A 22502-nucleotide genomic window follows, 5' to 3' on the forward strand; every position below is an offset into this window, starting at 1 on the left:
GGTGTATTCTTAGGGTTCGTTCACACTTGCGCCCCTGTCCAGTGTTTGCCATTCCGCCGGGTTTCCGTCCTCAGCCCTGGTGAAACTGCACAGAGGATGGAAACCCGGCGGTCAGCTTTATAACTCATTCATTTGAATGGGTTTGTATAGGTGACCACTGGTGTCCGATCAAGCATGACAGCTAGATCAGCTAGAGGAAAAATATCTGCATCCTTCTTCCATTGAAATCAATGAGGTCGATATCAGGCGGAATGTGGACCTCATTTTGAGACGAATCCGCCTCAAATTCAGCACCAAATTCTGTTATGTAGGGCCCTACACATTTAGTTTGCCGTGCTCACCTCGTATTGCCTGCGGGTGATAGATACATCAGGGATTTCGTCACTCCAGTCCTGTTTAATAATCTTGTTCTGTTCATCGCTCAGGTAGAGCAGCTCCTTTGTGCATCCGTGCAGGTGGTTGTACAAGCTGCTCAGGTGCCTGCCCCGCCATGCTGAATCTTCCTGTAATCCACAACAGTGATGAAGGTCATTCCAGATTCTTAGTCTCATGACAAATCCACTTTACAGTGAACTCCCACCCTTCACTATAGGTTTGCATTGTTCAGTCCTCTAAATAAGTTCAAACTTCTATTCTGATCAACTTCTTAGTATATATTTATAATGGTAGAGCTTGATTTTTCTAATATAGCACTCCAAATCCCAGGAATAGACATAGTTTTGGATATGGATACCTGCCCCACTACTAGAGGGAGTTCACTGCATACTGTTATAGCGCCCTCTAATGGTGGTAATTCCATCCACTATAAAAATATATTTACAAAAATGAATCGGCACAGAATTTTTCTAACTTTTCTATATGTTATAATGACGTCAGGAGTTTTGATCGTGGGGGGGTCTGGCTAAATCGAAGGTGCAGAAGTTCTTAGATGAGGATTTTTTCCCTTTGATTGTGATTGGCTCCCCTTGTTACCCGCTAGTAGCTTATAAAAACTGAACCCACATATATATTATATGAGGAATATCACAATATTTGCTTATCAGGTCCCTTGTCAGTGTCACCCCATACTGTAGTATCGGCCCAGTAATAACTTACCTGCAGACTGCGATATTGGTTCTTAATAGCAGCTTGGTCCTGAAAGATCAATAAACAAAATGCACATCAACTAACAGCAAAAAACTAAAGAACCAAATACACCATGCATGATGGGTCCTTCAGTCTTTTATTCTGTTGCGGTGACAACCTACTGACGACCTACGCATTTCTGCGCGTTCTATTATGCCCCATAGTGGCCCCTGCACACAGTATTATATCCCATAGTGGCCCCTGCACACAGTATTATCCCCCATAGTGGCCCCTGCACACAGTATTATCCCCAATAGTGGCCCCTGCACACAGTATTATCCCCAATAGTGGCCCCTGCACACAGTATTATCCCCAATAGTGGCCCCTGCACACAGTATTATCCCCAATAGTGGCCCCTACACACAGTATTATGTCCCACTGTGGACACCCATAAACAATTATTATACTCTGGGGTCTTTTCAGACCCCAGAGTATAATAATCGGAGACCCGGAGGAATAAAAACATAAAAAACCACTGTTACTTACCTGTCCCCCGGCTCCTACGCTGTCTTCTCCGCTGCCTTCTCCTCTGCCGTCCTTGTTCAATGACGTCGGACGTCACATGACCCGGGAAGCAGGCCGGGTTCATGTGACGTCAGAGACGTCAGGAAGGAGGCCTGGCAGGATCATGGAGAGGTAAGTAACATGTTTTTTATGTTTCTTACCTCTCCCGGTCCGCCAATCATTATACTCGGGGGTCCGTAAAGACCTCCGAGTATAATGATAGCAGCGGTAGCGGCTGTCACCGGGCCCCCAATGTCCCGGGCCCTGTGGCAGCTGCCTCCGCTGCTATGGCGGTAGTTACGCCACTGCCACAGATGCATAGTGTTGGTTTTGGGGAACAGCAGCTCCACTACTATTAGGCCGGGCCCCACGGGACGTAAACGCCGCGAGGGGATGGGATTCATGCGAATCCCATGCCCACTTTGTGGAAAAAAACGCAGTGCAGACACGCTGCGATTTTCAAAGCCGTTGCGGCTTTTCAAATCACAGCATGTCAATTACAGTCCTATGAAAAAGTTTGGGCACCCCTATTAATCTTAATCATTTTTTGTTCTAAATATTTTGGTGTTTGCAACAGCCATTTCAGTTTGATATATCTAATAACTGATGGACACAGTAATATTTCAGGATTGAAATGAGGTTTATTGTACTAACAGAAAATGTGCAATATGCATTAAACCAAAATTTGACCGGTGCAAAAGTATGGGCACCCTTATCATTTTATTGATTTGAATTCCCCTAACTACTTTTTACTGACTTACTGAAGCACAAAATTGGTTTTGTAACCTCAGTGAGCTTTGAACTTCATAGCCAGATGTATCCAATCATAAGAAAAGGTATTTAAGGTGGCCAATTGCAAGTTGATCTCCTATTTGAATCTCCTCTGAAGAGTGGCATCATGGGCTACTCAAAACAACTCTCAAATGATCTGAAAACAAAGATTGTTCAACATAGTTGTTCAGGGGAAGGATACAAAAAGTTGTCTCAGAGATTTAACCTGTCAGTTTCCACTGTGAGGAACATAGTAAGGAAATGGAAGACCACAGGGACAGTTCTTGTTAAGCCCAGAAGTGGCAGGCCAAGAAAAATATCAGAAAGGCAGAGAAGAAGAATGGTGAGAACAGTCAAGGACAATCCACAGACCACCTCCAAAGAGCTGCAGCATCATCTTGCTGCAGATGGTGTCACTGTGCATCGGTCAACTATACAGCGCACTTTGCACAAATAGAAGCTGTATGGGAGAGTGATGAGAAAGAAGCCGTTTCTGCACGTACGCCACAAATAGAGTTGCCTGAGGTATGAAAAAGCACATTTGGACAAGGCAGCTTCATTTTGGAAACAAAAATTGAGTTGTTTGGTTATAAAAAAAAGGCGTTATGCATGGCGTCCAAAAAGAAACAGCATTCCAAGAAAAACACATGCTACCCACTGTAAAATTTGGTGGAGGTTCCATCATGCTTTGGGGCTGTGTGGCCAATGCCGGCATCGGGAATCTTGTTAAAGTTGAGAGTCGCATGGATTCCACTCAGTATCAGCAGATTCTTGAGAATAATGTTCAAGAATCAGTGACGAAGTTGAAGTTACGCCGGGGATGGATATTTCAGCAAGACAATGATCCAAAACACCGCTCCAAATCCTCAGGCATTCATGCAGAGGAACAATTACAATGTTCTGGAATGGCCATCCCAGTCCCCAGACCTGAATATCATTGAACATCTGTGAGATGATTTGAAGCGGGCTGTCCATGCTCGGCGACCATCTAACTTAACTGAACTTGAATTGTTTGTCCAAAATACCTTTATCCAGGATCCAGGAACTGATTAAAAGCTACAGGAAGCGACTAGAGGCTGTTATCTTTGCAAAAGGAGGATCTACTAAATATTAATGTCACTTTTCTGTTGAGGTGCCCATACTTTTGCACCGGTCAAATTTTGGTTTAATGCATATTGCACATTTTCTGTTAGTACAATAAACCTCATTTCAATCCTGAAATATTACTGTGTCCATCAGTTATTAGATATATCAAACTGAAATGGCTGTTGCAAACACCAAAATATTTAGAACTAAAAATGATTAAGATTAATAGGGGTGCCCAAACTTTTTCATAGGACTGTATATCTACAGAAACGCCGGCGGCTTTCCCATAGATATAATTGTAACAGAAAGTCCACGGAGGAAAACTCTGCAAACTTTCTGTTGAAAGGCTGCAGAAAGAACCGCAGTGCGTTCACGGCGCAGTTCTTTGCACAGCGCTTTAGCGCTGCGATTACGGCCCATGGGACCTTAGCCTTACTTGAATAGGACCACACTGCTTCCTCATTGTCCACCGCCCTGAAGGCTGATGAAACAGCTGATCTGTGCGGGATTCAGGTGTTGGCCACCACACAAATCAGATACTGATGACTTGTGGATGTGGATAGAGCATTAGTATGAAATATGCATTAAGGGCTGGAAAACCCTAATAAAATAATCCTTCTGTCTCGGTCAAAGCACGGAGTGGTTAGAGAGCATGTCTCCCACTCTAGAGGACCTGCCCTGCATTACTTACACTGCCTATTGGTATGATTGGGCACTATGTAGTACTTTATTTCCAATGTGGTGGTGCTGCAGGATAATGGAACTCTTGCTGCTAGCTTTTCTACAGATCATCATGGGGTATATGAGCAGAAAAACACTTTGAGATATGGTTATTGTTAAGGGAAATTTAAGGCTATGTTCATATTTGCATCATCTGCCTAAAATTGGAGGATGAAAAAGTCCTGCACCAACAACTTTTTGGTTTGCTATTTTCAGTTTAAAAACAACAAACACCCAACAGACCCCATTATAGTCAAAGGGGGGGTCATCAGGCTCCATATGTAACTCCAATATAAGTGGTCCACTTGTCCATTGCTAAAGTGGACACCCCCTTTATTTATAGCTTACTTCTGTTTTCCTAAATTCTTTATGATCCACACAGTGTTCGGCAAGCAGAACAGGACCTGCTTATGATATCCTCCTGGCACAAGAATGCCAAAAATTAGACTGCCAGCTGAATAGTGACCTCCCCCTGCAATGTCATATCGGTGGGGATCCGGACACTTTTAATTCTGCATAGACTTAGCAAAGAAATTCTATTGCCATGAGCTTCAAGGTGGAGTAATATTTTCTAGGATTCCAGGATTGACTACCTGAGGGAGGTTGCGTATTTCTGTCCCATACTCATCGATCTCTTTCTGCAGAAGGTTGTGCTCCGCAATTTGACGTTCCACATCTGCCAGGCTGGGTCCATATGTAGCACTATCGATTGTGTTCTGGAAAGAGCATAAAATGGATGTGAACAATGTAGTCATATTGAATTAGTCTGTATACTTTCATACCCTTCTCCACATTTCACCTATGTGCCTCCTTATGTACTACAAAATTTACAGTTATGGCTCCATACTTTCCCTAGGGTCATATTTCCATGGCTTATGATTACATTTACTTGCACTTCAGACTACACATCTGAGCCTCCGGTTCATATTCCTCATATCCCCTCTTTCCAAAACCTCAAGTCAATGTAAATAGTTGTACATGTCCTCATCAAATCCCATCTAGACTGCAACAATTTCCTGTGCGGCCACCAAGTCATCCTTTTTGGTAAAACCCACCTACAACCTTACTGATGCAGTACAATCTGAAGAGCTCCTACCCTCTCCTACTGTCTACACCCGTCTCTTGTATATTGGAAACTGTAAAGGGCAGGGCCCCCTCTTCTACTGTCACTCAGTAAGCTCATGTTTATTGTTCTTTCTTGTTTTCTGACATGTAAGTATGTGCACCTCTTGTATTTTATGTACAACCAATGTGAAATTAATGGGTTTGCCAAGACTGGATATTGATGGTCTATACACATGTAAATGTGAGCGGAGATGCAGTTGCATGACATGGCCACTAGTATTCTATCTGTTTCCAGTTCCGTACTGGTGTTCCAAAAAGCTGATCGGTTGGTTTTCCAGGTGATGGTCTCCCACCAATCATATACTGATGATATACAGTGCAGACCAAAAGTTTGGACACACCTTGTCATTCAAAGAGTTTTCTGTATTTTCATGACTATGAAAATTGTAGATTCACACTGAAGGCATCAAAACTATGAATTAACACGTGGAATTATATACTTAACAAAAAAGTGTGTACTGTATATCTATAAATATCTAGGTGAAACCCTTTAAGAGTTAAATACAATAACTAGTTATAATAAAATAACTTCTGAATATACCTTTTTGAGATCTAGGATCTGTGGCCAGTTGATTTTTGGTTCAGGGGGGAGAATATTAAATTTCTCGTAGACCTCTCTGTATTCTGCACACTCACTTGTAAGTCGCTCATGGAGCTGGCGGATGCTGGAAACAAAGTATAAGAGGAAAATATAATAATGATATCTGCAATAGCCGCAAGCTACAAAGACATTTCCATCCCTCCCATATCGTCCATATGCTTTTCCATCTATTTGTGCAGCATTTCAACTCTACAACTAAATGACATTGCCGTTGTCTGACTTACTCCTTGTCTATCTCCACAGCTTGTGGGTGTCCATATCTTTTTGCTTTGTCCACATCAAGGAAAAGATCTTTAAGCAGTAGCTCGGAGTCCTTCAGGTTCTTTGCATTCTCTTGCTGATGCTCAAATGACTTCTTCAGAGTGTAGTTACTGGCGTCCTACCAAAAAGAGAAGAAATGTAGATTTAGAAGACGCCACCAGTATAACCAATGGCCTATCTGAACAGCCGGGGTCAGATCCCTCCCAATCTGTAATTGATGGACTATACTAGAGATAGGTCATCAATTATAAAGCAATACTAGGGATAGGTCATCAAATATAAAGCCAGGAAACCCTTTGATCACGGTGCTTATCTGATGGCCTGTTCTCTAAAATCATTATCAGATTTCACAATTGTAAAGTAGAATTATAAACCCAAGCAGATGACCGTGGCCATCGAGTTTCAGTAATCATGTACCTACCTGCTTCAGTTTCTGGTGTGTCTCCAGGATATTTCTTTCTACTTGGTCTGCATTTTTCTGCATGCGAGAGATCAACAAAGCCATCTCATTGGCAGTCGCCCTAGAGAGACAGAGGTCAGAGTTAAATATTAAACATATAAAGTAGAGGGCACAGTGGTAAAGTATTTAGGTGAAACCAACATTGGCTTAAAGGGACGCTGTCATTTCTCCTGACGCTTTTCTTGTAAACTTGGGTTGCACCGTTCCTCTGCTATTTCTCATGAATATATTTATGGATAATCCATATGAAACAGAAGAGAAGAATAATATGAGGGGCACTCACCCAACCAGGGATACGAGTAAAAAACAGTCCTTTATTTCACGGGCGTAACAACAACATGTTCTGGAAGATCAGCACATAGCATGGTCAAGGCCTTGACCGTATCCCTGGTTGGGTGAGTGCCCCTGATATTATTCTTCTTCATATGGAATGTCTTTGTCTGGGGTGAAGAGCACCGCCTTTACAGGATACACTTAGTACCCCTGCATTTATACTGCTGTTGGTTGTCTTACAAGCAGAGAAGTTGATATCGAGAAGGTAGTACATTCAGTATATTTATGGATAAATTGACATGTGGATATTACCATTCTCCCTGTCTAAGGTGTGTGGCCATATACAGTCAGCTCAGACTGTAGAGCTACAGGACCGTACTGCGCATGCGCGCAAGAGCAGAGCATGACCCCAACCGGAAGAAGACAACAGAAGAGGTGGTTGCTGTTGAAGATGGAGGCGTCGCTGGAGAGCGTTCTCTGGCAGCATTGGTGACGCCCCCAGTGCTGTTTGATCGCTGGGGCCCGCCCCCAGTGCTGCAAGAGAACTCATTTGCATACCGGTAAAAACTGGTATTTCTACAGAACGGCAGGCCAGAGACGACTTCTAAAAGTAAGAGACTTTCCAAAGGCTATTCCACTGTCTTAAGGAGAAAAAAAAAAGATTTTTAATGGTAGAATCCCTTTATTGCGTCAGCTATGGGGCCTAAACCTATAAAGAACCATGCTTGGCCCTTCCCATAGTTCCCATAACCTTCAATGGGAAACAGCTTGCCAAGAATGCAACAAAAATGAATTTATTTCAATAACATTAGCTGTGAATGAATAAACCCTATAGCACGAGCTGAAGGACACAGTAAAATTTGTTATGTCACATATGAAAATACGCAATCAAAAACACTGATCCTTCACTTACGTAAAGTGGTGTCCTTGGCACATAGCAACAATGGATGTAGGCACTGGCTCTGAACCGAAACGCATTAGGAAAGAATAGGAGCTGAATATACGGGTGAAAAGAGCCTCCATTAATGACAATAGACAGTGGCAGAGCTGATCTGGGTCTACTAAGATCCAGCATGCCCATGGAGATCATCCAATAGATGAAGCAGCTCTGCTGATTTCTCTACTCACTATCACTATTCCTCTATCCACATCTGCCATTTTTAAGTGCGATGTAGTGTGTTAAGGAGAAAACACAAGTGGTAATAAACCTCTACTGTCTTCTCCATAGAGTTACAGACAGAGACCGGACCTTCTCCTGCAAATTTGCAGGAACTGGAGAGTTAACTGCAGGGACACTGAAGACATTGTTGCAGGGCTATGACCTACCCTGGCTAATCTCTAAGGTCAGCAAGCGGTCTTCATTGGGTTATAGACTTCAGGTGAACCACTGTAAAAAATCTGACTTTGCATCTATTTCAGGAGAAGGCAGTTTCTGTTTCAGCTAGTGGAAAAAGAAGCTTCTGGTCCCTTTTTCAGGTGATCTCCACCCAAACCTCCCATTGAAGTTAGTTTAGTTTGGCTGATGTGCCTAGTCATGTTCCAAGGCTCTTTAACAGGTCTGACATTTACAGGGTAGCCACCCTTTCTAAGTGGCACTAAAAATACTAATTTCTTTCTTATGGCGGCAATCTATTTTCAGACACATCCTGTAAAGTATATGCCAGGAGATTCTTTTATCTAATAAAGATTTATGGTCACATTAGGAAAATGTACTAACATACTGTATATATGTGGTCCAGAAAAAAGAACCAAAACAAGAATACCGGTACATAGCCAATGGCCCAATATGACCAACAGACTTAAAAGGGTTGGCTGAAGTTTTAATGTTCTCCTCTATCCACAGTTTAGGGAACAACATGTTGATCAGTGGTGGTCTGACCACTGGGACCTCCACCAACCATGAGAACATGGGTCCTGTGTAGTGTCCCAGTACACTCCTTCTTGCCATTATAGGAGTAGTTATTGTATGCTATGTAATGTAATGTTTCTCACAATGCACTAATACTGGATATCACTATCTATTGTATAATCTGTGTGCATACACTATGTTTATTGCCATGTACTACTCTGCTGCCACCTATGGTTCACTCTATGTAGGTGCATGTGATGGTAGGATCCCAATCACTCCATACACAGCATGGGCTTCTGCAGAGAAGCTTCTAGCAAGCTGTGGGTGGAGACTTTAGCCCCGCCTTCCTCTTAGCAGGGGAAAGGAAACCAGAGCAGCCATGTTGTGTAGAGTCTAGTGTGTGAGGTAACAGCACCTGCTGGTCCTCCTGCCAAACCTAGGAGCTCAGTGCCGCACCTCCCATGAGGCGACCTGAAGCGAGCGCTTCAGGCGGCGCTATGCCAGGGCCTCAGGGAGAGCGGCATTTTTGCTAACCTAAGCCAGTCCAGGACAAGCTGTCCTGGACTGGCTTAGCACGGAGCGGTGGTTTGGGGAGGCCACTGGAGTAGCGCTGCTCCAGCAGCCTCCCCTCACGCTCAGGCAGAGCGCAGGCAGTCTCCGGGCCTGCTCTCTGCCGGTGAACGACGCTAAGCCTCGCCCCCTTTCGAGGTGTCACGCCCCCTCCGCTAAACCACGCCCCCGCTCTGCCCCCTCCTCCCGGCGGGAGGGGGGGGGCGGCTTTCTGTACTTCGCTCGGGCGGCGAAAGGAGCAGGTTCACCCCTGTAGGAGCTACATGGTGAATCTCACAGGCCATGTAAGATACAGATTCTCCTAGGACCATTCACCAGTCCATACAGAGGAGATAACAGCCATACTGCTACTGCCTCCAAGAAGGAGAGAACCTGACAGAAAGGAGCAGCTAGAAAGGAGCCTTTCTGCATTCCTGGACCTAAAGAAGGCCTCCATGTTCTCCATGACATGTGGCTGGGGGTTCCAGCAGTGAGGGATAGGGGATAACACGATGATCGGTCGGGGACCAAACACTGATCATCATATGGATAGGGAATAATGTTAAATGTATTATGACTAGAGTTCTGTATGCCAGTCTTGGTAAGGTTCAGTTCCCAACTGGTGCGAGGAACAGCTGAATTATTCATAGGCGCTTGAACTGGCAAAGATTTCATGTATAACTCAAGTCAGTTTTCTGGATCAAATTACAATAAATTTGTCTGCCCTCTTTCACAAAAAGTGATGAACAAGGTCCAGGACCAACAATGTGGCGCATCTTTGATGCACAAAAAGGGCCTTGCACCAAAGATGTGCCACAATTACACCCATCTATTCCAGAAAACTGGCATAGATGGGTTAATAAATTGGCCACCATAATTTCCATGGCTATGATATGAGGACAGTTTATAACAAGGTCTGTGACATACAGCTATCCATGAATCATGTTGATTATTTTTAAAGATATGGAAACCCAGAGGCAATAGTTGTCTACGTGTCAGCTGTGTCTTGTATGATAATAAGAAGCTTTGCATCCTCGCTCGTAGCTATGCAAGTGCAATGTGTGAAGATCCTTCTCCAAGTGAGTCCATTGCTTCCTTGTCATCTTGTGGGATTGCAATTTAGTGATATTATTTTATGTCTTTGGTATCCAGTAAAAGGGAACCGGGAGAACCGTACCATTGCAGAGGTCAACCTGTTTTATATAGTATAGAGGGAATAGCAATGAAGTCTGTATTATGCAACTATGAGAGTAACAAAACTCTCGGCAAAATACAGTCCACGCCATTTTCCACGCCTATAGCATACACAAGAATGCTGCAAGGTAACAAGCTCTGGGGGAAACGTGAGGCTGCTACATGTTTATTGTGGCCAGGGTGTGATCACAGGCTGGGTGACTGGCTGTCAGACTGGATGACACATATTTGGTGGTTCAAGGGACAAGCCTAGGAACCACACCTTACCCTGCACTAACTAGACAGTGGTGTGTATTTCTCTGGCCAAATATATGTAATGCTTATTCATGTAATGAAGGGGCACAGCTATAGGGGACGCAGAGATAGGCCCAAAGATCTCTCTCTATGATATAAGAAGACCCAAGTATTAGAGATAGCACTTGTTAATTGGGGACCCTGTTAAATGTTTTGCATTTGGGCGCAGAAGCTTCAAGTTATATCTCTGATGTACTGATCTGATAACCAGAATTATTAGTCTTTATTATTGACCAGGATATATTGCTAGTTGGCAATGCTCTAGAAGCCAAATTGGTTATGCCACAACAATTATTCTATAGATAAAGGATTTCTCATTGGTGAGGATCCAACTGCCCATCCCGAGAACAGGGGTTGTTTTACTCCCCTTGAGGCTGTAGCCATAGTTCCTCACTCCATTTCAATGGGAGCGCAAGTGATAGGTGATACTTTGGTTATCTCCTGTGCTCCAAATGAGATGAATAGAGTGGGGGTCCACATGTGTCTACCACAGCTACATTCTCAATGGGAGAAAAGCAACCCCCTGTTCTTAGTATAGGTGGGGGCTTCACCGATCACCAATTTATCGTCTATGCTCATATTGACAAAACCAGTGATCTCTCATCACCAGAGACACAAAATCACAAGGGAAAGCACTGATTCCAGTGACCCTAACCTATTTATTTGGGGTGCTGGGTTGTGGTAACAGATGCTCTAGAAAAAGGCTAAGCTTCTGCTAAAGACAGGTGAATACAGATGGCGTCATCATGTTACTGTCTGTTTTACAGTCACAAATCCAACCACAGGCTTAATGGTCTGAGCTAGTAGCATCTTGGTGCTGTCTATGCACTTAGACCTGGAGTAGAGATGGGATTTGTGGCCATAAAAAGACAGTAAAGTGTAAACCCATTTCGGGCACTTGAACGTAGCCTAAGAATGATTCTTGTCAGTGACATTATCTGAAAGGAGCCTTGATGTAACTGGAAAGTTGATGCTCTAATTTACGGCCACATAATGCATCACAATACTTACTGAGGATCATACGTTTGCTACACTAAAGCTGTAACATCCACCATACCATTGCATCTCTCCACCCCTGATCTATAGCAGGAAAGTAACATTGTACTTTTGTGCCCTGAAACGCAATATTACTCTGATTTACAACTATTTTTGGTCATAGCCCTCATACACATGAATATGCTATAACTCCTATAACCTTTGTGTTGTAATACTACTTCCTACAAGTCTATGGTGTCAATATAGACAAGTTTTCTTTTGTAGAACCCATCATTCCTTATCATTTAGTTGTGCCCCACCTGAAGTAATTGAAACCCATCCAACCAAACAGTTCAGTCTAACCAAGAGGTCAAGTCTGAGGGTATGGTCATACGTGGATTAACCTGATTTGTAGGTGTAAAATCTGTAGGGTGTTACAAGAGCACTAAAGTGTAAGAGATTTTAACAAAATGCAACTTTTTTATCTTTCGCATAGAGCGAAATCCAAATCCACTTCAAAACCTACTTGGAATATATGTAGATTGTGCCACAGATTCCACAGCAAATTCAGAACAAATGCCAAACTGTGGGGATGTATCCCAAAGGCCCCGTAAAGGTCTGGCCAAACCTGGTGATTCCGGCTGAGTTTATATATATATTCCAGATGCTGAACTAGGAAAAATGGTGGAACATAGCAAGCTTACACTGCCCCCTACAACATTATGCCCCCTTTACTGTTGCCTCCTTTATTGGCTCCCATATAATATACTGCCTCCGTTATCAGCCACCATACAGTATATTGTCTCCCTTACAGGCCCCCATACAGTATAACTGTCCTCATTGCAGGCCCCCATACAGTAAGTGCTCCCGTTACAGGCCCCCACACAATGTAGGGCACCCTCCTTCAGGCCCCCACAGAGGTACAATAGGCTGCTACCTACTAGACTACTCCGGCATGTAACAGTCCATCTTTCTATACCTGATCCTGTCCACAGCTGCCTTTGCTTAGTTCTCCATGGGGTACCGCATATGACGTCCTAATGATAAAGAGGTGATGTCTGAGACATGATATGCAATGCCCCCCCTAGAGGTTAAGTGGAACTGGACGTGGACAGGAGCAGGAATAGTTAAGTGAAAATCATCTATTACCTGCTGGAGTAATCCAGGGGTAACAACCTCTAAGAAAAAGAAACAGCAGTGGGCCCCATAGCTTCTGCTACAGCTTCTATGGCGTTACTTACACCCCCATGTACTTCCAGCGCTCCCCTGACATGATCATACCTGATCTTTAGTTATCAAGGGAAAGAAGCTGCTACAAACAGAAGCTTACTCCCCTCTCCCCATGGAGAAGACATGCATGCTGTGCCAAGGTTGCGTGTGTATTGGTGAATCAAGTGGAATAGCTGTTGTCTGAAGGCGCACTAAAGCAACACTTATTAAAGGTGTGTCGACATTGATCCAATAATGCTAACTTTTCGCTTAAGAAGTACAGGAGCGACAGCCAGAGCACACAAAATATTCGGAATTCCTCACTGGTTTCTAGCTCAAGGGCTACTCAAGCAAACTCGCTCTATAGAAGAATCAGAGCAAGGTAATGCAAATGCGATGCAAATCTTATATATCTCTTCCGAAAAGACAAAGCCAATAATGTAATATTGATGTGGCCTCGGACTGCATGAAGCCAAATCTCCCCTATCCTGAGAATACATAAAACACCATTATATTATTCTCTTTATTGCCCCAACCTTCTTCAGGAATCTGCAGCACACAAACACACCCTAATAAAAAAGTCTTTACTTGGCGAATAAAGTACAACATTCACACTATGCGCAGATACCGCCCAAGCGAGTCTGTGACAAAAGGTGTCCTCTGTTTGTCGTGGAACTAAAAATCTCAGCATGCCCAACTCATCGGACGCCATTACTATACAATGTATAGCTGCTATATAAGAGGTTGTCTTTGTATGTCTTAGAGGATGGTCCCTATTAGGTACCGCCCTATATAAGCCATTACATATCAGCATCTACCATTGTGGGAGATCCCGCTCATCCTTGTGTTATACTGTTCATTGTCCCTGCATGTATGGTCATCCACATCTTCCAAGGAATGGTTGTCATAAATAAGATGGATATCTAAGGAGCGGCTGATACTTCTCCTGACATGTCTGTTTCAGTACAGGTTTGTATTCTCCATGAAACAGCAATTCTGGAGCATGTTTTCTCTGTGTGGTGTGGTTTCCTCAGTTATTATGCCTGGAAATTTATGAATAAGTTGTCAAAGGGGTGTGTCCATGCAGTCTATAACACTGCTTGCAGTGATTGGATAGTGTCAGAGTATACTGAGACATGCCCCCAACTGGTTACACCCGCTGTGAATTTATTCATACATTTCTAGGAGGAGTAACAGAGGGACAGATGCTCCAGAATTGTCATTTCATAAGAAATACAAGTATTTACTAACACAGACATGTCAGGAGAAGTGACAGGTTCTCTTTAATAGATAGGATGTCATTTTCTAGAAATTGCAACCGGTCCCCATAATCCCCCCAGCCATGTAAGAAATCAGGTTTATAAGACATAGTCCTGTTATCTCACTGTATACTGTATATGTGTGAATATTATTTATTAGATGTATATAGATTCTATGCAGCCTATCATTAGATACAATGGTGTGTGACGTCAATGTTACAGAGGTATGCTATTTATGTGATGAAAGGTCAGTATATAGTCATAGTCCCTACAGACTATATACTTCACAAAGCTGAGGCCCGGTTCACATCTGCGTTTGGGGATTCCATTCCCCTTTCCGCATAAAAAATGCGGAGAGAAAGGTCCTGCAAGCAGCACTTTTCTCTCTGCATTTTTGTGCGGAAACCGAGTGGAACCACACGGACCCCATTATAGTCTATGGGGCCGCAGGCTTCTTTAGGGAACCGTTTTTTATGTGGATTAGTCCCCGCACAGAAACCCATGCGCAGATGTGAACCGGGCCTGAGAGTTTGCTACAGTTGTAAACAGTAAGGCCTCATTCACACTTTTAACATACATGTTATGTTCATAACATTCACGAACTGCATGTGAACCCATCGATTTTACTGGTCGCATGCATTGTCCGTTCTTTTCCCACATACTATTGGCCTATGGCGAAAGAACTTGAACGTGTTGTATTTTAGGCCTTTTAGCGGACTGTGGACTAACACTATAGCCTATAGGTCTGTGAGAATCATGGACTACATCATTGGATTATCCACGTATCATCTTTTTTTGTCAGACCTAGTTGATTTTTTTTTCACGGACATGAAAAATGGATCCCAGCTGTGAATATGAGCAGGATCATGTCTGCGAGGCGTCGACTGGTATCTTATAACATATCGTCAGCCCAGGCTTAGCACAATTGTAGCAGGCACTCAGCTGTGAGCAAGATGATATCTGTACAGAATAGACCTCTACAGGATACTGTCTGTACAGAATAGCCCTTTAAATAGCACACTGATATACTATAGTATATATCATTATAGGGCTACTACATTACATGAGGGTCCAAGTGACTTGATCCAGTTGACTCGGGCACACAGGGTGGGTGCCTCTGCTTTTGATTCATTGTCTACCTGTTCATCTGGTTCTTCATAGCATCCTGTCACCGCCTAATTTCAGTGTCACCTTTACCATCAATCCAGACAACACCCCAATACTGTCCTGAATCACAGCAAGCCAGTGGAGTTAACCCCTTTGCTCCAGGCCATAGCTGCAGCTGTAGATCGCATATTTCCATTCCTGACATTCTAGAAGATCTGAATATTTTTTGCAAAGATCCTTCGGTGCAATACATTTTTGAAGATGTAAACTTTTCTAATTTTCATTCCTATTTGTTTTTTTCCTCTTTTTATGATTATCTCGTAGCTGAATACTGTAATACAACGATGTAGCAGAGCTGAGTTTGTCATTGGCTGCATCAGAATATACATAATGTAGTCCTATGTGAAACCAAAGTTAAGACATCTCACAGTCATGCCAAATGACCAACTCAGCTCTGCCATCATGATAGCATAAATAATACATATGTCAGTCTAGTTCAATAAGAAGTTACAAATCTCTGGAAAATACGGCTTCCTGAATGGATTATCAGGATTAGCCAATGTTTGGATACCCGCCCCGTACCCCAGACTCACTTGTTATACTTTGTAGGCGACTTGCTCGGTGACTTGGTAGGTGACTTGCTTTGTCCCTTGAACATGGTGCTTGCTTTGCCCCCTTTGCTGTCCCTCCCTGCGGTCCTGGAGCGTCGGTCCTAGTGTTCTCTGCACCTGAGAAGCTGTCAGTGACAACAGAGAAGAAGAGGTATGTGAGACAGGACAGTGCAGAACAACAAGCTCCTCCCAAAAACAGGCAATGGGAGCTGAAGGTGTATGGAATATGGAACTTGCTAAACCAGTTGTGTAGAACAGAGAGATGTCCCCACCCAGGAGACTGTCCCATTTTAAGAGCACACTTGTCTTCATGACATATTTAGGAGAGGAGGAGTAGAACTGCGTACACTTTGTAAGATGTCAGAAGATTCTTTAGTTTCTTACGAGGGGCCCCTATAAAGACCATGGCTACCCTATGGATACTTGGTTTGTGGCCTTTTCCCTGACTATATTGTGGGCAGAGCTATTTTGCAGAACAGGTTTCCCAGCCTTCATTTTAGTTTTTTTCTAGACAGCTTTGCTAAAAATCACAGCTGAGCATTTTTACTGACAGAGTACAAAACCAAGAATTAAGCTAAGGCCCGACGCACTATGGGAAAAACCACAGCGGCAACGCATCACATTTCCTCCCGCAGACGCACTTTTCGTAGCTGCTTCTATGCCAGGGTTTCCATAGGTGTAATTGTCATGCAATTATCCAAAACTGCAATGGTTTAGGAAACCACAGCATGTCCCCTGCGCGTATTTTTCTGCAGTGTGTGGATAGGATTCACTGGAATCCCATCCATTTTACAGGGACTGTAAAACACTGCAGCCAAAATGCAGTATCTACGCCACATGGGGCCTAAGGCTAAGGCCCCATGTTGTGGAAACACAGCTTTTTTTTATTGCAGATTTTGGTGCAGTTTTTGAAATTGGCCTTAGTCATTGTCCAGAATGAATGTCTAAAAAAATGTCTAAGTGTACGGTAGTGTGTGCGCCCTGCCATTCCTGCCCCGAATGCTTAGGCCAGTGATTGACAGTCCAATCTATAGGCGGCATGTTATAGAGGTTTGTGGGAAAAGATTCGGTATCATTTGTTACATTATTGCTCTAAACCTTTGCTTATTCCCAGTTTCGGAGTCCAGTGGGCGGTCCTACTCAGTCACATGCAGAGATATGATAGAAGCCACTAATCAGGACCTCCCACTGGACTCCTAAGCTTATAAAGTGTAGAAGTTATGCAGCATTATTCTTATCATTAAACAGTAGTGTGAACAGTGCCTTAAACTTTAGTAACACTTACCTTCAATGTTCTGCCAATCGATTGTCCTTTGGCCTAAATTCCGCATACAGACAGTATATAATCTGAATGATTAGGGCCTAAACAATGGTTACAATAGGAAGGGAAGCTTTGAAGCACTAACTGCTGCTCTTAGAAGTGAAATACATTGTAGCTAAAAACAGAAACATGATTGATACATTGTATTATTTGGGTGGAGAAGTTCTTTCAATGAGAGCGAATGGAAACCTTCACAGTGTTGTACCACATTCTTCTTTGTCATATTCATTCAGGAAATTATTTCTTCCTCTATGTTGAAATATTTATGGTGGAGGGAATACTGACAGAATAACAGGAGTGGTATCGGTGTATGCTAATTCAGACCTGGCGAGTGTTGGAAATACAAAAAAAAAAATCTGTATATTTTGATTTTCCAACATTAACCAATGTATTGTGTAATACTTTGCAAAAAACTTGTCTGACTATTGGTGCTCTCTATATGACCTGCATCCCCTGCAGAGAGCGTCATAGTACAAGGTTCACTAAGTCCTATCAGCCTGGCAGTGCACATGACTGAACCGACATTGAAGGGCATGATGGATCTTGTAGTCTATACATTCACCTGTCACATTGCCATCCATCACAGATGACACGGGGGCAGTGCAGGGATCTGTGTCATGTGAAAATCAGCTTCTAGCTGCACCTTTTCGTGACACTAATATGTATGACATGTGGCGGATGTGTTGTAAGTTTGATCCACCATGTTGGGTTTTTTGTTTCTTATATGGGGCTGCAAATGATCTGGTATATATGGGGGGGGGGGATTTACTAAAACCATCTGCACCAGTTTAGTGGGATAGATGGGTGTTAATGTGGCGCATCTTTATGCACAGTCCTTGCTTGCAGTGTTCGTTCTGTTCCTCATTCGTTTTTGCAAAAGTGGTCAGAGCAGGGTAGAGAGCGGGCTGGGATGGGGTTTCTTTGGCCTTACAAATTTACTAGAATTCATGTCAGAAAACTGGTGTGAGTAATATTAGAAAACAACACCAGTTCCTTACTGGTGCAGATATGAGTTCTGGAGCAGGGGGGTGCACCCGAATTATTAAGAGGCTACAGCAAATGGAAATACCTTCACAAATCAATGAACAACATATCATTCAGAAAACAGACATCTAAAATCCCTATGTATGGCTAGATTTGTTTCTCTACAGCGCCACCACAGGAAAACTGAAATATTACACAGTAGCCATTCAAATAAATCAATTTTCTGTGTAAAGCCGGGGGCCACATGGGATCAACCCTCTGCTGAATTCCGTCAACAGCCTGTCCTTCTGCATACCGCTGCTGCAAAAACTGTCAGAAATTCGGTTTTAGCTGCAGCTTACTTGCATTGCTGGTGGTTTAACCTATCACAGGTCACTTTTCCCTGGGAGATTACTTAATACAGGACAAGTCCTCCAAAGCGAGAGACCTTCTTTGTTACCACTCCACACTCAGTTATAGATGAGGATCGTGAACAGAGGTGTAACTTTTAGCTTATGGGCCTCAGTGCAGATTCCTTAATGGAGCCCCCATTTACCAATTTGCCCCCATGTGCTAACTGGTGTCTTCTAATGCCATAGAGAGAGTCCTTTAGGCCAGAGTCCAGTACTGATTGCTATCTCTGATCTTGAACATAGGAACCCTCTATTACTGCAGATGTAATCTGTATGAGGCCGGGTTCAGACGGGGTTTTTTGGCTCGGAATTTGACGCAGAGGCAGATTCCGGACCAAAAAACGGCTAGCTGCGACTGGTTGCCAGTGCAGTGCACCGGCAACCAGTCGCAGCATTCCACTCCAGATGAGGTTCAAATGAATGGGCCTAGTCAGGAGGGAGGTGTAGCGAGGTGGATGTCTGTGGCTGAATGAGCCGCAGAATCCGCCTGAAGAAAGCATGCCGCTTCTTTTTTCTGCAAGCAGGAACAAACTGCTCACGGAAAAAGGAAATGACCAGCTCCCATTAATTTCAATGAGAGGCGGTTTTTTGAGCCGGATTCTGACGCAGATTCCGCGTCAAAATCCGGCGCAAAAAACTCTGTGTGAACCCGGCCTAAGGGTCCATTCACACAGAGTTTTTTGGTGAGAAAAAAAATCCGCTTCAGGAATTAGGAAATGTTTTTTTTCCTCCAGCACAGTGTATGGACCTTGAATAAACCGCTAGCGGTTTTTCACATGGTTTTTTGCCAATTCCGCCTGAAGGAAGCTTTTTTTCCACTAACGGAAAAAAAAAAAAAAAAAAAAGCTAGTGGCACCCATAGAACTCTAAAGGGAGGCGTTTTTTCCACGTGGATTCTGACATGGATTCAGCACCAAAAACTAGAGATGAGCGAACACTGTTCAGATCAGCCGATCCGAACAGCATGCACCCATAGAAATGAATGGAAGCACCTGTGACGCCGGCCGCCGGCAAAGTCAGCATCACAGGTGCTTCCATTCATTTCTATGGGTGCGTGCTGTTCGGATCGGCTGATCTGAACAGTGTTCGCTCATCTCTACAAAAAAACCACTGTGTGAATGGAGCCTATAGGGTATATGAAAGTGAGGTTTTAATCTTCACTCCCCCTTAGGCTACACACATACAACCATGTACAGATGCTGGCTCTGTGGTTGAACAGCACTGATGGTACTTGCTTGATGTCTATATGCCACCCTTGCCTCCATGGACCCATTATTATCCTTTAGTGAGCCCAGGTCGCAAAGTGGACAGATATAAGACCTGTCTTGTGTTTAGCTCCAGGCTCAATAATGCACAAGTGTTTGTATAGGACCATTACAATAAAACATGGCTGGCAATGCATGTACGTGTTCATGTGCACAGAGATTAACCAGTGTATTTAAAAAACTTTTGCATGTTTCTATTATAGTTGTTTTTCATTTCCTCACCATCTTCTAGATCTCTTCTTGCTGTCAGGGAATCAAAGTATTCCTTCTTTTTATTCAATTGCGTCCTGACCAGATCCTACAGACAGTAGAGGCTGATATCTTTCTCCATTCTGATAGCTTTCTCCCTTTACTGATACATTGTAACAAAACTATTAGCTATGTCCAGAAATGTTAAAAAAAAGTTGGAGAAATTTTCCTCTTACAATTCCTATACAATGAATAAACTCCATTGGGACGGGACAGCCACCTGCACAGATGACCAATGTGTACTTATCTACATATACATTCCTTATCCATTCATATACTTTAAGTAAACAACTATGGCAGCTCCTATAGCTGCAGGAACAGTCAGCACTGACATATAATGTATTGCACCTTCCCAGATTTACACTATGGACTTAGGTCAGGTATGACATCTCAGCCCTGTAGATACTAATGCCGCAGTGTCTATGGTGGGGCTCTATGGCCTCGCTCACCCTGTATACCTGATTCTAGGCGTGGTGTAGTCACTACCTGTAAGAATCTCTTCTCTCCACCTTCTTTCTCCAGGCCCAGAAAGGAAAACGCGCAGGTATGGCAGAATTTGGAAAAAATGATTGGTATTTCTTCAGTGCAGAGAGAATGGAAGTGGGCAGGACAAGGGTGTGGTGTCCCAGGTGAAGTTCACAACACAGAGGGCTGGGAAAAGATAGGTGACAGGAACACCCAGTAGCACGATGTGTGTATAATAGCTGGGAGGAAGGGCTGCAAAGGAGAAGTGTCTGCAGGACCCTCAGCACAGTCTATAAGACAGGGACAAGTGTCATATCTATAATACTGGAAACTAAAGCAAAAAGATCATTCTAAAGGTTGGATTCACACACAGAATTGTGCAGGATTTTTTTTCAGAAATTTCATTAGAATTTTTAATTGAATTTTTTGGCAGTCAGATGTCTGTCAAAAGTTGTTTCAAAAAATCAAGGGCACATTCAGAAACACTTAGAAAAATTGCTATGAAACTATGTGATAAAAACTGCAACGCAGACATGCTGCGATTTCCAAAACAGTTGCGTTTTTGGAAATCACAGCATGTCAATTACATCTACGGAAACGCTGGCAGTTTCCCAATAGCTATAATTGTAATAGAAAGTCTGCAGAGGAAAACTCAGCGAACTTTGTAAAAACTGCGGCGGGACACATCGGGATTCTTCCCACAGCACGTTAAATTTCACTGTTCTAGTTGTTAAAAATCACATGCAGAATACTAAGAAAACGCACATTCATGTACATGGAGCCTAAAGCTGATGCCACACGTTGTAATTGGATAATTATCTGGAAAACTATTTATTGGTCTGCCTGGACTATTCCCTCGCTAATCCATCATCAATTAGTCAAGTACAAGTTGATTCCAGGAGTAGCATTCGCATTTGGAAGCTGTTGCTGTGAATCCACAACATGCAGTCAAAGGAGCTCTCTCAATGGAAATGAGACAGACCATCATTAGGCTGAAAAAGTCAACAGTTTGGAACATTCTGGTAAAAAATAAGAGCGCACTAGTGAGCTTGAGGACTGAAAAAGGCCTGGACATCCATGGTCAAAAAAACTAAACAAAAATGGTGGATGATCACAAAATCCTTTTCATGGTGAAGAAAAACTCCTTTATAAAATCCACCCAAGTATGGAGAAGACTTGGAATGGCTCAAATCACACCACATCCTTTGTAAAACATGGGCATGCATGGCTTCCAACAACATTGGGTTATTAATTCTGAAGTGTACAGGGATAGATTTTCTGCTCAGATTCAACCAAATGCAATGAGAATGACAAACATTTGGAATGCGCTTTTCTCATGGAGTCTCAAAAACACAAGGAGAATTGTGGAGAAGAGGAGTTAGTGGCCGCCATACCAGCGCTCATCACCAACATCTACAAAGGTCACTTGTTTGTACATGGAGCCAATTTATGGTACTTATCGGTGTATTTAAAAAAAAAAACTTGATTGTTTTCCTTTTTGGTATTGTATCTTAATAAATCCGATCTTGGTATTCTAGTGGCTCTGGTGATTTGGTTATCAATTGTTCTTGGATGGTAACCCTGCCTCAAGAATGTGTTTTTGAGGCCTCCAAGGTGTTCGTCTCTATCTGCAGGGTTTGAACATATGCGATGGTATCTCATGGCCTGGCTGTAGACAATGGAGTTCTTTATGTGTTTAGGATGAAAGCTATCCCATCGTAGGTAGGTTGGTCGGTCAATCGGCTTCCGATACAGCGATGTAAATTTAAGACCCTGCTTCAAACACTGGAGAGGGGTTTAAATTTGTCACATGGTTTTATGTCACTTTACAGAAACCTGTGAACTGATAAGGA

The 22502-nt window shown here is 43.1% G+C and overlaps 1 protein-coding gene across 2 annotated transcripts in view; it reads right to left on the reverse strand.

The window, feature by feature from the left end:
• The window catches only part of EVPL (envoplakin), a 38198-nt gene extending 17431 nt beyond the window's left edge, over positions 1-20767 (reverse strand). The window contains exons 1-8 of one of the 2 annotated variants that reach the window (XM_075277237.1): positions 20671-20767; positions 15956-16098; positions 6615-6714; positions 6157-6311; positions 5873-5996; positions 4800-4922; positions 1096-1134; positions 342-503 (exon numbers count right to left, since the gene is read on the reverse strand). In XM_075277237.1, the coding sequence (XP_075133338.1) occupies positions 342-503; positions 1096-1134; positions 4800-4922; positions 5873-5996; positions 6157-6311; positions 6615-6714; positions 15956-16020 (768 nt within the window). In that variant the 5' untranslated portion in view covers positions 16021-16098; positions 20671-20767. Of the gene's footprint in view, positions 1-341; positions 504-1095; positions 1135-4799; positions 4923-5872; positions 5997-6156; positions 6312-6614; positions 6715-15955; positions 16099-17258; positions 17280-20670 lie in introns of those variants that run through there. The other variant, XM_075277238.1, reaches the window with a different exon arrangement.
• Positions 20768-22502: the final 1735 nt, after the last annotated feature.

Source organism: Leptodactylus fuscus, chromosome 6 (assembly GCF_031893055.1).
Source record: "Leptodactylus fuscus isolate aLepFus1 chromosome 6, aLepFus1.hap2, whole genome shotgun sequence".
NCBI classification, from domain to species: domain Eukaryota; kingdom Metazoa; phylum Chordata; class Amphibia; order Anura; family Leptodactylidae; genus Leptodactylus; species Leptodactylus fuscus.